General features: G+C 36.1%; 1 protein-coding gene across 19 annotated transcripts in view; it reads right to left on the bottom strand.

The window, feature by feature from the left end:
• Positions 1 to 16,935, bottom strand: part of LOC112652954 (disintegrin and metalloproteinase domain-containing protein 18) — a 183,548-nt gene that overhangs the window by 57,995 nt on the left and 108,618 nt on the right. For 16 of the 19 annotated variants that reach the window (XR_007402609.1, XR_007402611.1, XR_007402610.1 and 13 more), the window contains one exon: positions 4,018 to 4,098. The exons of the other annotated variants lie outside the window; for them this stretch is intronic. Coding sequence is in view for 11 of the 16 variants with exons in the window: in XM_049094828.1 (XP_048950785.1) it covers positions 4,018 to 4,098 (81 nt within the window). In the remaining 5 variants the exon portion in view is untranslated. Of the gene's footprint in view, positions 1 to 4,017; positions 4,099 to 16,935 lie in introns of those variants that run through there. 19 annotated transcript variants of the gene reach the window in all.

Here is a 16,935-nt window from a genome sequence, read left to right as displayed (position 1 = left end):
AATATTAAATAATTATAATATTCTATATCTTGAACCAATTTGCTGTTATGTGTCAATTATGCTTCAATTAAAAAAGGCAGAGAACAATTGAAGCCAAGATTACATTAGCGAATTGAGAGAAACCTAGAGAAAAAATAAATAAAAGAGTAAAAAAAATAAATAGACAAAGGAGAAAGGAAAAAAGAACAAATGGAAAGAAGAAAGTAAGCAAGCCATGAGGTTCAGAGAAAAAGATAAATTATTTTTTGTGCCTGTTTCTCTGCCTCTCTCTCTCTCTATCTCTCTCTGTGTCTCTCATAAATAAATAAATAAAATCTTTAAAAAAAAACTAGTCTTTGATAATGGAGCAAAATAGAAAGCTATTTTTCACAAGCTTTCACTCGTGTTGGTGGTAAAAGGTCACAGATGAGAGGCTCCAACATAAATAATATTTATTTCATAAATAAATGAAGAAAATTGTGGAGAAGTGGAAAAAAGGAATGTGAGAAGTGTTCCCTGGGTTTATGAATACATTCTCTTTGTTGCTTTCCAGGAAGTAAGTGTTTTTATTATTTTCTTTAGACATGCTTATTTGAATATGATTCTCTATAAAGTTTGAACATTTTAAAAAAATACAGATAAGAAATTGTTCTACTTTATTTAGAAATTCACAAATTATTATGGCCTACTCCATTAACGGAACATAAAAAAAAAAAAAAAAGTAGTGAGAAGCTAGAAGCTTTCCTGCTAAGATTGGGAAGAAGGCAAGGATGTTTACTCTTCCTACTTTTTTTTTCTTTTCAACCTTATACTAGAAGTTCTAGCTAATGCAATAAGAACAGGAAATAAAAGATATAAAATTTGGAAAGAAAAACAATATTTTGTTCTCAGATGACACGATTATTTGTGTAAATAATCCCAAAGGATCAACAAAAGGGCTATAAGAACCAATAAGTGTTTACGCAAGATAGCATAATGAAAGGTTAATATATAAAAGTCAATTGCTATTTATATACAACAATAAACAATTAGAATTTGAAATTAAAAACAATACCATTACATTAACACCAAGAAAATAGTTATAAATTTACAAGACCTATATTAGGAGAACTGACATTAGAACTGGGTCTAATGTCACAAACTCCAAGATCTATGTAAGTGGAGAGATATTCCATGTATGTGGATATGAAGATTCAATATTGCCAAGATGTTAGTTCTTTCCCACTTGATCTATACATTCAATACAATCACAATCAAAATTCCATTTGGTTATTTTGTGGATACGGACAAACTGACTTGGCAAACATGTTTATATGGAAAGGCAAAAGACCAAGAGTAGCCAACGTGATACTGAAGAACAAAAAAGGATCACTTTAACTACCTGATGTGTATATTTATTTTAAAGCTACAATAATCAAAACAGTGTGGTATTGGCAAAGGAATAGATAAACAAATTGATGGTATGAAATAAAGAAACCAGAATTAAGCCCACATAAATATAGTCAACTGGTCTTTGATATGGAATGCCTGGGTGGCTCAGTGGTTCAGTGTCTGCCTTTGGCTCAGGGTGTGATCCCAGCGTCCCAGGATCAAGTCCTGCATCAGGCTTCCTGCATGGGCTTGCTTCTCCCTTTGCCTGTTTCTCTGCCTCTCTCTCTCTCTCTCTCTCTGTGTCTCTCATAAATAAATAAATAAAATCTTTAAAAAAAAAAACTAGTCTTTGATAATGGAGCAAAGGCAGGCAGTTCAATGGAGAAAGAATCATCCTTTTACAAATGGTAATGGAAATCCACATGAAAAGAAATTGTACTTATGTCTTTAATAAAAATTAGCTCAAAATAGATCATAGAACTAATTGTAAAATTATAATACTGCTAAAAGATAACACTGAAGAAAATATTGGTGGCCTTGTGTTTGGGGATAACTTTTTAGATACAACATCAAAAGCATATTGTAGAAAGAAAGACATGGAATTGAATATTGAAAACTTTTTCTTTAACAATGGGGACCAGATTCACGAATGTCCACCACTTACAGTCAATCAATAACTAAAATTTTCAGTATAATCTATTGTTCTTTTCTTAACTTGATATATTTAGGTCATTAATTTTCAGAGTAATAAAATGATAAATTGCTAGGAAGTCTAATTTAAAGAAAAGTATATACCTAAAAGAGTTAGATACTTATCTTTTCACAAAATTCTGTACATAGATATTTAAATAGTTATATTCATAACTGCAAAAATTTGGAAGCAACCAATATGTCTTTCACTGGTGAATAAATAAATAAACTGTGGCAAATACAGACATGAAGGAATTTTAAATGTATGTTACTAAGTGAAAGAATCCAACTTGAAAAAGCTAACACACACAAAAAATGAAAAAGCTACACATTCTTAACCACGTAGCATTCTGGAAAAGGCACAACTATGGAGACCGTAAAAAGATGAGTGTTTGCTGTAGGTTGGGGCTGGGGAAGAGATGAAGAGGGGGAGCACAGAGGATTTTTTGGCCAGTGAAATTCTCTTATGGTATTATAATAATGGGTACATGTTATTTTCACAATAAGATTTCTAAACAACTATATCCTCATAAAATTGAACTAAAATTGAAAATTATAAAATTGCAAGTCAACTCTATTAACTGTAAAAATATAATTACCTAACTGAGATGTCACTGGAAAGTAATCCTAGCTTCAATTAGATTTTACTTGACATTTTAATTTTATTTTTGAAATTAATAGCAGAGAGAAAATCTTAAAATAAATGCAGAATTTAATATTATTTACTTATTTATATATGTCATATTTCATAGTAAAAATTTTTATTAAAATAATCAAAAAATCTAAGTAAAATAAAAATGGAATCTAAATGGTTGTAGATGTCATCCCCTAGTGGAACCACAAGCTATAATTATGGGGCACCTGGGTGACTTAATGGGTAAAGCATCTGCCTTTGGCTCAGGTCATGATCAGAGCCCGACATCTGGCTCCCTGCTCAGTGGGGAGTCTGCTCCTCTCTCTCTCTCTGCCTCTGCCTGTCTCATTGCTCATTCTCTTTCTTTCTCTCTCTCAAACAAATAAACTCTTTAAAAAATAAATAAATGGTGGTAGATGAAGAAAACAAATTTGTATCCAATAAAATAGTATCAATAATCTATAATCTGTAACTTTTTTTGAGATTTAATCAACATCTTTAGTGCTGAAGACTTAAAACAGATAATTAAATAAAGAAAAGCAAAAGATCAGGCCAATAATTGTAACTATAGAAAGTAAAAAACAAAACATGAAAAATGTAGTTATCCTCTTTGTTGACAGTGTCTAGAAAATTAAAGACAATGCAAGAGGGATCTTATATATTCTAAGTCCAGTCAATTCAAAAATTATAAAATTGAATACTGATAAATTTGGTAAATCTAGAATAATTTTTATAATGTCGACTACATCTTATACTGGTTTTCATTTAGGTAAAATAATTTTAAAGGGACCAAAACTATATATTTTAAGATGTACAAATTAAATATAAAAGTAACAGCAAATTTGTATTAACAGATTAAGATAGATTATCAGCTGGGAAGAAATAAAAAGTTTTTGAATAAGGATACATTTCCTATTAGAAACCTCTTCATAGAAACAATCAGAAAAGTAGCTAACATGTCAATAGGTCTCTTGAGTATACTTTCTATAAAATATTATTTAGCCATAAATTTTAATTATTAAGAAAACTAAGGGGAACAAAATATGTTCATAATTACAAGCAAAACATACATTTATTGCCATATGAAAAGAATATATATTTTTCATTTAAACGTTATTAATTCGTAAGTTGTGGACGTTCACAATAAATTCAACATATATATTACGACTTAACAGTTTTTGAATTAGCTCCACTGATTTTCTTTATATTAATTAGCTATTCCTAAGCAAGGTCAGTTTAAAAATAACTACATTCTCAGCTCTCCCAAATAAGATAAACTTTTACTTTGAATTACCCACAAAAACAACATTTAATTTAGAACTACAAAAAGAAAAGTTACTTACCCCATTTCCTCTGCATTTTGCAATAGCATTACAGTTGTATCCCATCAAATGAACTTTTCTGCAGGTTTTATTTATACAATACTACAGTAAAACAAGATATTTAATAATCACTCACATTTGATGTAATATGAGAAAATTATTTATACACACATAAGAGATGCTCAAGTTGAGACATTTTATTCCATGTTACTCTGATTCTGGTACAAATATTCTAGTATTCCAATACAAAATCTAAACAATAATCAACTGAAGAAAAATAACTGATGGTATTTGCTTTGATATAGTTTATGTAATAATGTAATTAGAACTGAGAATTGAGAATCTCTATCAGAGGAATTTTCTATATTAATATTCTGTTTGAAACAATTGATTAGATTAATATTAATGAGTTGTTCCCTCAAAAATTGGAACATAACTCATTATTTTGTTTGGGTTTCAAACATAAGTTAATATTTTGGATTATAGATTATCATGAATCTTGTTATAATATTGATAAGAATAATTAAATTGTCAAGAGAAATATTTTAACTTAATTTGTATCCATTGTAAAGCTCTTGTTTTACCAAAATGGGTAATCCAGTCATAATTAGTCATTTGGATATGTAACTTTTGCCTCCTTTACCTTGTTGTATTTTGTAAACTGGTCTCCTGGCTTATTTTCTTTTATTTTAAAAAGAAGTATAAGTTATAAGTAATACACTGAAAATATGAAGATATCAAATAAGAATAAAAATTAGCATTTTGCAATTATTCCCTGAAAATTAACGTACACTCAATACATAAATAATGTTGCATATGCCAGCCTAAATTTGCCTTATCTTTTCAACATAATATTGGAAATTCTAGCCAAAGCAATTAAGTGATAAGAATGAATAAGAGACATAAAAATTATAGAGAAAGAAGTTTGCAAATGACATAATGTTATGTATAGAAAACTCTAAAGGCTCCACACAATAAATAGCTTGTCAGAACTAATTGACAAATTCAGTAAAGTTGCAGGATGAAATATTAACATACAAAAATCAATGCATTTCTTTATACTAGCAATAAACATCATGAAAAAATTAAGAAAACAATTCCACTTATAACAGTATCAACTATTATTAACCAACTAAACTTAACCAAGCAGGTAAGTGATTTATAAACTGACAACTATAAAGAAATGCTGAAAAAAATTAAAAGCATAAAGATATACAAAAATAACCTATGTTCATGGACTTGTCTTATGCTCAAAGACATAATATGTTAAGATGCTAACACTACCCCAAGCAATGTACAAATTCAATGTAGTCTCTGTCAAAATTCCAAAGATGCATTTTCAGAAATAGAAAACCCATCTAAAATGGAATTTCAAGGGATTTTAAATAGCTAAAACAGCCTTGAAAAAGAATAAGGTGGGAGAACTCACACTTCTTGATATCAATACTTTCTACAAAGCTACAGCAATGAAAACAGTGTTGATCTTGACATAAATTCAGATATATTGATGAATGGAATACATTAAACAGCCAAGAAATAAATCCTTGCATATACAGTCAAATGATTTTCAAGAAAGCTGCCATGATCACTCAGTGGCAAAGGACAAACTTTTCAACAAATGATCCTGGAAAATTGGATATCCATATCCAAAGAATGAAATTAGATTCTTATCTTACACCATATACCAAAATTAACTAAAAAGGATTCAATACCTAAAGAGCTAAATGATAAAACTCTTAGAAGACATAGAAAAAAGCCTCATAACATTAATTTGGAAATGACTTTTTGGATGTAATACCCCAATGACAGGGAACAAATCAGAAAAAAAGATATAATGAACTTCATTAAAATTAAGAGGATTTTTGTGTCCAGAGACTGAAAAGACAATACACAGAACGGGAGAAAATATTAACAAATCATGATCTGGAAGGATTGGTATCCTTAAACTAAATAACAAAAATACCAATAACAAATTAGAAATGGGCAAAAGACATAAATAGACATTTCTCCAAAGAAGATATAGACAACAAGCTTGTGAAAAAACATTCTACACCTCACTAATTATTTAGAAAACAAAAATTAAAAGCACAACAAAATATCACTTCACATCTTTAGGATGGTTATTATCCAAATAAAAAATAAAACAAAGTGTTAGTGAAGAAGTAAACAAACTGGAATGCTTCTGAATTACTAGTGGGAATGTAAAATGGTGTAGCCACTGTGAAAAACAGAATGGCCATTCCTCAAAAAGATAAACATAGAATTAGAATATGATACAGCAAATCCATGCTTAGGTATATGCCCAAAGAATTAAAAGACAAGTACTTGAAAAGATTTTATTACCCCAAGTGCTGTTCATGGCAGCATTATTCACAATAGCCAAAAGGTACAATCTAAATGTCCATTGATAGATAAATCAATAAACAAAATGTGGTATATACAAATGATGGAATATTATTTAACCTTTGAAAAAATGAAATTCTGGGTTTGGAAAGATAGCAAAGTTGGAGGATCCTGAGCCTACCCTGCCCCATAATTTCAATTAGATGCGGTCCATCCAAGTCAACAAACTGGAGAGTGATGGGAAGACTTAGAACAAACTCTACAACTGAACATAGAAAAGAAGCTGCAGCTGAATGATCAGGAAAGTCATAAAGGCATAGAGAGGCTGCTTGCAGTGGGAAGAGAGATGAGCATGTAGAGAGGGCAGAGAAAAAGGCCCTCACACCATATAGGAATGACTCATCCCCATAAGGTTTGGCTTTAAAAACCAAAGGGGCTGATGCAATGCCTGGCTGGCTCATTCAGTAGAGCACATGACTCTTGATCTCTGGGTTATAAATTTGAGCCCCATGTTGGGTGTAGAGATTACTTAAAAATAAAATCTTGAGGCATCAGTGTTGCTCAGTCAGTTAAGCAGCTAAATTGATTTTGGCTCAAGTCACAATCTCAGGGTTGTGAAACTAAACCCCATGACAGGCTCCATATTCAGTGCAGCACCTGCTTAAGATTCTCTCTCCCCCTTTTCCTCTGCCCCTCCCTCTGCTCGCGCCCTCTCAAACAAATAAATAAAATCTTTTAAAAAATTAAAATATAATCTTAAAAAAAAGAGGGACTGAATTCTGTGAATTTATAAAACCAGTGATACTTGGAGCTTTAAGTCTGATGCTTCAGCATTGGCCACCTGGGGAAAGTGAGTGGTAGCTGGGTTGCTGCCCTTAAAGAGACAGCAGCCAACAGAGAAGCAACATAAAAATGAGAGTTTACGCAACTCTGGGGGAAAACAGGAGTTCTAATAATATTGATTCCAGAGTGTGTTGGGAGACTTCTCTGAAAATGAGGGAACTGGAAGGCATCATTTTCCTCCCCAGCCCCATAGTGTAAACACAGAGCCACCTGCAGGAGGCAGGGCTACATAGAACACTTGCTACTAAACCCTCTTTCAGCAAGCTATGCGCATGAGTTCTTCTAAGGATAAGCCCACTCCAAACCTACTAGGCTTAGCCCTGGCTCAGGGCGATTTGTTAAACCTACCCATGTGCCACAACCAATGATCAGGTGCACAGCTGCCATAGAGCAACATGAACATCCACTGCACTATATGCAGCCATTTCCTCCCAGCTGCCAGTGCACACCATGCCCAACCAGGTGCCCCCAGGTGCCCTCACGCATTGTGCCCAGTTGTGTTCCCTCATCTGCTGTCTCACACCATGTGAAGCCACCAGATATACAGTAGCAACCCCATTGGGCCCAGCCAGCACACTGTGCTCAGCCCCAGCCCTCAACCACTGAGTCACGCTGGGCCCAACTACACTCAGCCATCCTTGGGCACCATGCCCAGCCTTCTTCAACAGTTTCCCTGAAACAAAAATATCAGCCCCTGCAGCACTTTGGGGGAATTCACATAGGACTAGTGGCCCTGTGCAAATTTTGCTACTACCAGCACCCAAACTCCCTGGCAGGCATGCACCCTCAGAGCTGGACTGCCTGGCTCCTAGGAACATCACAGAAAGCAAACATAGTCAAAACAGGCAGAGAATCAGTGAAGATTACAGCACTGAAAGGAAAAATGACTCATACACAACAGCAAGGCATAAATAACACATATTAGATCATCTCCTGAGTTGTCAGGTTCTAGTGAACAGGAGACACTGCACTGCAGGGCGCTCTAGGACTGCTTCTTCATGTTGTTACTACTTTCCAAGAGCAGAAGACACAGCTGACTTTCTTAACACATGGAAACAGACACAAACAGGAAGACAAAATGAGGAGACAGAAATTTATACCAAAAGAAAGAACAGGAAAAAAACACAGCCAGAGAGCTAATTGAAACAGATATAAATAACATACCTTATAGAGAATTTAAAGCAATGATCATAAAAACACTCACTGGATGTGAGAAAAGAGTGGAAGACAGGAGAGAGACACTGAACAAAGAAATAAGGAATAACATAGCAGAGATGGGGCACAATAAGTGAATGAGAAACAGGTTTGATGAAGTGAATAGCAGGATGAAAGGAGTAAAATAAAGAACTAGTGGCCTAAAAGAGTAATGGAAAGTAAACAAGCTAAACAAAATGTCTTTCCTGCAAAACAGGAAAGACAAGGAAATCAGTGACTCCATCAAATGTAATAACATTCATATTATGGGAGACCCAGGAGAAGAGAGAAACAGGAGGCAGAAAATTATTTGATGAAATAATAGCTTAAAACTTCCACTAATCTGGAGATGGAAACAATATCCAGATGCAGGAGGCACCGAGAATCTCCAACAGAATCAACAAAAGAGACTAGAGAATCTCTTAGAAATATAATCAGGCCAAAATTAAAAATACTCTGAGAAGTAGCCTAAACTGATTGCTCTAACAGCTAGGGTAAGAGAGGCAGAAGAGAGAATAAGTGACAAAGAAGACAAGTTGATGGAAAGAAAGGAAGCTGAGGAAAAGAGAGAAAAACAACTATATCAACCAATCAACAAACATATCAACAAGTTAATAACTAGAGTAAAGAAACACATAGATAATAATACACTAATAGTAGGACTTCAACACCCCACTCTCAGCAAAGAACAGATCTTCTAATCAGAAGATCAACGAGAAACAAGGGCTTTGAATGACACAATTAATCAGATGGACTTCACAGATATATATAGGATATTCCATCCTAATACAATAGAATACACATGCTTCTCAACTGCACACACATAACATGTGACCCACCTAATGGGTCATAAATCAGGTCTCAATCAGTACCAACATATTGAGATTATACACTCATATTTTCAGACCACCATGCCTTGAAACTAGAATTCAATCACAACAAGAAATATGGAAGGAAATTGAACACTTGGAGGTTAAAGAGCATTCTACTAAAAAACGAATGGGTTAACCAGGAAATTAGAGAAGAATTAAAAAGTTTTATGGAAACTAACAAAAATGAAAGTACAACTGCTCAAAATCTTTGGAATACAGCAAAGGAAGTCCTAAGAGGGAAGGACATTTCAATACAAGTATCTCTCAAAAAATTCGAAAAATCTCAAATACAAAAGCTAACCTTACACCTAAGGATCTGGAGAAAGAACAACAAATAAAGCCTAAACCAAGCAGAAGAGAAATGTAAAGATTATAGCAGAACTCAATGAAATAGAGACAAGAAGAAAAGTAGAATGGATCAATGAAAGTAGGAGCTGGTTCTTTGAAATAATTAGTTAGATAGATAAATCCCTAGCCAATCTTATTAAGAAGAAAAGATTTAAATGAATAAAATAATGAATGAAAGAGGAGAGATCATGACCAACACCAAGGAAATACAAATGATTTTCAGAACGTATTATGAGCAACTATATACCAACAAATGAGGGAATCTGGAAGAAATGGATGCATTCCTGGAAATGTATAAATTATCAAAACTGAAATAGAAGAAATAGAAAACCTGAACGGACCAATAACCAGCAAGGAAATTAAAGCAGTCATCAAAACCTCCCAAGACACAAGAGTCCAGGGTCAGGTGGCTTTGCAGGGAAACTCTACCAAACATTTAAAGAAATAATAATTATTCTACTGAAGCTTTTTCAAAAGATAGAAACAGAAGAACTTCCAAATTCATCTATGAGGCCAGCATTATCTTGATCCCAAAGGCAGACAAGCACCACATCAAAAAGGAGAATTACAGACCAATATTCCTGATGAACATAGATGAACATGGATGAACATGGATGTCAAAATACTCACCATGATGCTAGCCAGTAGGATCCAACAGTACATTAAAAGGAAATTCACCACGACCAAATGGGATTTATTTGTGGGATGCAAGTGTGGTTCAAGATTTGTAAATCAATCAATACAATACATCACATTAAAAGAAAGGACAAGATCCATATGATCCTCTCGATTGATGCAGGAAAAGAATTTGACAAAATACTGCATCCATTCTTGATTAAAACTCTTCAGAGTATAGGGATATAGGGAACATACCTCACTATCATAAAGGCCATATTTGAAAAGTCTACAGCAAATATCATTCTCAATGGGGAAAAACTGAGAGTTTTCCCTAAGGTCAGGAACATAGCAGAGTTGTCCACTCTCACCACTGCTATTCAACATAGTACTGGAAGTCCTAGCCTCAGCAATCAGACAACAAAAAGAAATAAAAGGCATTCAAATTGGCAAAGAAGTCAAACTCTCCCTCTTCAAAGATGACATGATACTGTATATAGAAAACCCAAAAGATTCTGCCCCAAGATTGTTAGAACTCATACAGCATTTCAGCAATGTAGCAAGATACAAAATCAATGCACAGTTTCATTTCTATACATTAACAATGATACTGAAGAAAGAAAAATTAAGGGAATTCATCCCATTTAAAACTGCACCCAAAAGCATAAGATATCTAGGAATAAACCTAACCAAAGAGGTAAATGATCTGTACTCAACTACAGAACACTTCTGAAAGAAATTGAAGAAGACACAGAGATGGAAAAACATTGCATGCTCATAGATAAGAAGAACAAATATTGTGAAAAAGTTCATGCTACCCAGAGCAATTTACATTTTCAGTGCAATCTCTATCAAAATACCATGGACTTTCTTCACAGATTTGGAACAAATAATCCTAAGATTTGTATGGAATCAGAAAAGACCCTGAATAACCAGAAAAACATTCAAGAAGAAAGCCAAATCTGGGGGCATCACAATGCCTGACTTCAAGCTGTATTATAAATCTGTGATCATCAAGACAATATGGTACTGGCACAAAACAGACACATAGATCAATGGAACAGAGGAGAGAACCCAGAAATAGACTCTCAACTCTATAGTCAATGCATCTTTGACAAAGCAGGAAAGAATATCCACTGGAAAAAAAGACAGTCTCTTCAATAAATGGTGTTGGGAAAATTGGACAGCCACACACTGAAGTATGAAACCAGAACATTCTCTTACACCTTACACAAAGATAAACTAAAAAAAATGGTTGAAGGATCTAAACTGAAACAGGAATCCATCAGAATCCTAGAGGAGAACACAGGCAGAAACATTTTTGAACTTGGCCACAGGAACCATTTTGCAAGACACATCAATAAAGGAAAAGGAAAGAAAAGGAAAAATGAACTATTAAAATTTCTTCAAGATAAAAAGCTCCTGCATGCACAGTGAAGGAAACAATCAACAACACTAAAAAGCAACCTACCAAATGAGAGAAGATATTTGCAAATGACATATCAGATAAAGGGTTAGTATCCAAGATCTATGAAGAACTTATCAAAGTCAATACCCAAGAAACAAACAACCCAGTCAAGAAATGGGCAGAATTCATGAATAGGCATTTCTCCAAAAACGACCTGCATGTGGTCAACAAGCACATGAAAAAAATGCTCCACATCACTTGTCGTCAGGGAAATGTAAATCAAAACCACAATGAGATACCACTTTACACTGATGAGAATGGCTAAAATTAACAAGGCAAAAAACAACAAACGTTAGTGGGGATATGGAGAAAGGGGAACTCTCTTGAACTATTAGTGGTAATGCAAGCTGGTGCAGCCACTCTGGAAAGCAGTATGTAGGTTCCTCAGTATGTTAAAAATAGAGCTATCCTATGACCCAGAAATTGCACTGCTGGGGATTTACCCCAAAGATACAATGTAGTTAAAAGGACACAGGGCTCCTACACTCCAATGTTTATAGCAGCCATGTCCACATTAGCAAAACTGTGGGAGGAGCCATGATGTCCTTTGACAGCAGATGAATGGATAAAGATGTGATATGTATCTTATATATAAGATATTATATATAATATATATTAATATAATATGTTAAAAACAATATATTAACAATATATTATATATTAATATATTATATATTAATATTTGCTAATAGTGTATATTATATACATTATAATTTTTAATATTTTTAATATTTTTATATTTTTATGATTTTTATTATATAAATTATTTTATTTATTTTTTTTGTACTTCCAGGGATTGTTTATTGAGCATCATGAGTACACGACATTATACAAAATGAAGTGGATACAGTCTCGCCCAACTGGCATGCATTTCACAGTTAATGGTTAATGTCTGAAAGGTTAATAAGTTCTATTAGCACTTTCATAAATAGACTGATTTCTGAAAAACACTTTTAGTAACTTAAGTTTTTTAAAAATACACATTGATCAGAGAAACAAACTAAACATTTATTACATGAATGATATTTATGTAAGTTTATGGGTTCACCTCTCAATTTTCACAAGGCTTTGACCTCTTCACAGACCTGGTCCTGCCAGGTACCAGCTATGCTTGCTTTTTCTGTATTTTATTTAGACAAGAGATGGGAATGAGGTGGGAGAGGGGGGAAGAGAGGTTCTTTGAGGCTGCCTCACCTGGAAGCTGGAAGCCTGGGCTCTGCTCAGTCACTGGAGGTCAAGGTCAAGTGGGTGTAGGGCAGAATGGAGAGGGAGGGTAGTAGACAGGGTGGGAGCCGGCTGTGGAAGAGGAAGGTGAGAAGAGGTAGAGGGTGTGTCCGTGGTTTTGGCAAACACTGAAGAGTCCCTGGCCTCCCCATTTCCCATCTGCATCACCCTTCTCCCCCCAGATCAATACAATAGTTGTTTCTAAAAAAAAGAAAAAAAGAAAAAAAGATGATCATCAGAAAGGATGAATACGGAGGCGGGGCAAGACGGCAGAAGAGTAGGATCCCCAAGTCATCTGTCCCCACCAAATTACCTAGATAACCTTCAAATCATCCTGAAAATCTACGAATTTGGCTTGAGATTTAGAGAGAACAACTGGAATGCTACAGTGAGAAGAATTTGCGCTTCTATCAAGGTAGGAAGACGGGGAAAAAAGAAATAAACAAAAGGCATCCAAGGGGGAGGGGCCCCGCGAGGAGCTGGGGTAAGGCGGGTAGAGCGCCCCCAGGACGAGAAAGCCTGGTCCTAGAGAAGCAGAGTTTCACCAATCTTCCCGGACAGAAAGGCGCGCTCACAGGGAGTTGGAACAGGACCCCAGGAGGAGCGGGAATGCCCTCGGGCTCCCGGGGACACTAACAGAGGACCTGCGCCCCTGGGAGAGTGCGCCACACCCCGCCGCGGAGCTCCCTAAAGGGCTGCAGCGCACAGGCTGGACCGGGAGCAGCTCGGAGCGGCTCCGGCAGATGCTCCGCGGAGGGGGCTGCAGCCGGGAGAGGGATTTCAACAGCGCAGGCCCAGGAGCACAGGGCGCCAGGGACACAGCCCAGACCAAGGATCCGGCCTCCCCCCGGGACAGGCACAGGCCAGGAGGGCACAGGACAGCAAGGACACTCCTGCCGCGGGGCGGCCCCGAGCTGTGCAGATGAGCGGCCCTGCCCCCAGATCATCCAGGTCCCTGCAGACTGAGAGCTCTGTAGTTACTGCAGGAGCTGAATCCAGGGCTCCAGAGCTGGCCGCCGCCACTGTGGTTGTTCCTCCTGGGGCCTCACGGGATAAACAACTCCCACTGAGCCTCACAGTGGCCTCACCAGATAAACAGGTTAAACATCTTTCACTGAGCCCTGCACCAGGCAGGGGGCAGAGCAGCTCCCCCAAGTGCTAACACCTGAAAATCAGCACAGTAGGCTCCTCCCCCAGAAGACCAGCTAGACCAACAGAGGAAAAACAAATTATTGACCAAGCAACACTGGAAAGTTCCAGAGGAAGTCAAGGGATTTACAGTATACAGAATCAGAGGATGCTCCCCCTTGTTTTTTGTTTTTTGATTTCTGTTTGCTCCCCCCTTTTTTCTTTTTTCTTTTCTTCTCTTTTTTTCCTTTTTCTTTTTTCTTTTTCTTTTCTTCTTTCTCTTCTCTCTTTTTCTCCTTTTCCCAATACAACGTGTTTTTGGCCACTCTGCCCTGAGCAAAATGACTAGAAGGAAAAACTCACCTTAAAAGAAACAATCAGAAACAGTCCTCTGTCCCACAGAGTTACAAAATTTGGATTACAATTCAATGTCAGAAAGCCAATTCAGTAGCACTATTATAAAGCTACTGGTGGCTCTAGAAAAAAGCATAAAGGACTCAAGAGACTTCATGACTTCAGAATTCAGATCTAATCAGGCAGAAATTGAAAATCAATTAAATGAGATGTAATCCAAACTAGAGGTCCTTATGATGAGGGTTAATGAGGTAGAAGAACGAGTGAGTGACATAGAAGACAAATTGATGGCAAAGAGGGAAACTGAGGAATAAAGAGACAAAAGATCATGAGGATAGATTAAGGGAAATAAATGACAGCCTGAGGAAGAAAAATCTAAGTTTAATTGGGGTTCTCGAGGGCGCCAAAGGGACAGAGGTCCAGAATATGTATTTGAACAAATCATAGCTGAAAACTTTCCTAATCTGGGAATAGAAACAGGCATTCAGATCCAGGAAATAGAGAGATCCCCCCCTAAAATCAATAAAAACCGCTCAACACCTTGACATTTAATAGTGAAGCTTGCATATTCCACAGATAAAGAGAAGATCCTTAAAACAGCAAGAGACAAGAACTCTCTAATTTTTATGGGGAGAAATATTAGATTAACAGCAGACCTCTCCACAGAGACCTGGCAGGCCAGAAAGGAACTGGCAGGATATATTCAGGATCCTAAATGAGAAGAACATGCAACCAAGAATACTTTATCCAGCAAGGCTCTCATTCAGAATAGAAGGAGAGAAAAAGAGCTTTTGGCAGGAACTGAAGGAATATGTGACCACCAAACCAGCTCTGCAAGAAATTTTAAGGGGGACTCTTAAAATTCCTCCTTAAGAAGAAGTCCAATGGAACAATCCACAAAAACGGACTGAATAGGTATCATGATGACACTAAACTCATCTTTCAATAGTAACTCTGAACGTGAATGGGCTTAATGACCCCATCAAAAGGCGCAGGGTTTCAGACTGGATAAAAAAGCTGGACCCATCTATTCTCTGTCTACAAGAGACTCATTTTAGACATAAGGACACCTACAGCTTGAAAATAAAAGGTTGGAGAACCATTTACCATTCGAATGGTCCTCAAAAGAAAGCAGGGGTAGCCATCCTTATATCAGACAAACTAAAATTTATCCCGAAGACTGTAGTGAGAGATGAAGAGGGACAGTAAATCATACTTAAAGGATCTATCCAACAAGAGGACGTAACAATCATCAATGTATATGCCCCGAATGTGGGAGCTGCCAAATATATCAATCAATTAATAACCAAAGTTAAGACATACTTAGATAATAATACACTTTTACTTGGTGACTTCAATCTAGTGCTTTCTACACTTGATAGGTATTCTAAGCACAACATCTCCAAAGAAACAAAAGCTTTAAATGATACACAGGACCAGATAGATTTCACAGATATTTACAGAACTTTACATCCAAACACAACTGAATACACATTCTTCTCAAGTGCACATGGAACTTTCTCCGGAATAGACCACATACTAGGTCACAAATCAGGTCTGAACCAATACCAAAAGATTGGGATCGTCCCCTGCATACCCTCAGACCATGATGCCTTGAAATTAGAACTAAATCACAGGAAGAAGTTTGGAAGGACCTCAAACACGTGGAGGTTAAGGACCATCCTGCTAAAAGATGAAAGAGTCAACCAGGAAATTAAGGAAGAATTTAAAAGATTCATAGAAACTAATGAGAATGAAGATACAACCATTCAAAATCTTTGGGATACAGCAAAAGCAGTCCTAAGGGGGAAATACACTGCAATACAAGCATCCATCCAAAAACTGGAAAGAACTCAAATACAAAAGCTAACCTTACACCTAAAGGAGCTAGAGAAAAAACAGCAAATAGATCCTACACCCAGCAGAGGAAGAGAGTTAATAAAGATTAGAGCAGAACTCAATGAAATAGAGACCAGAAGAACTGTGGAACAGATAAACAAAACCAGGAGTTGGTTCTTTGAAAGAATTAATAAGATAGATAAACCATTAGTCAGCCTTATTAAAAAGAAGAGAGAGAAGACTCAAATGAATAAAATCATGAATAAGAAAGGAGAGATCACTACCAACACCAAGGATATACAAACAATTTTAAAAACATATTATGAGCAGCCATTTGCCAATAAATTAGGCAATCTAGAAGAAATGGACACATTTCTGGAAAGCCACAAACTACCAAAACTGGAACTGGAAGAAATAGAAAACCTGAACAGGCCAATAACCAGGGAGGAAATTGAAGCAGTCTTCAACAACCTCCCAAGACACAAAAGTCCAGGGCCAGATCGCTTCCAGGGGAATTCTATCAAACGTTTAAAGAAGAAACCATACCTATTCTACTAAAGCTGTTCGGAAAGATAGAAAGAGATGGAGTACTTCCAAACTCGTTCTATGAGGCCAACATCACCTTAATTCCAAAACCAGACAAAGACCTCACCAAAAAGGAGAATTATAGACCGATATCCCTGATGAACATGGATGCAAAAATTCTCAACA

Source organism: Canis lupus, chromosome 16 (assembly GCF_003254725.2).
Source record: "Canis lupus dingo isolate Sandy chromosome 16, ASM325472v2, whole genome shotgun sequence".
NCBI lineage: Eukaryota > Metazoa > Chordata > Mammalia > Carnivora > Canidae > Canis > Canis lupus.
Note: the sequence above shows the minus strand (reverse complement) of the source record. Positions and strands in the feature narration are given on the sequence as shown.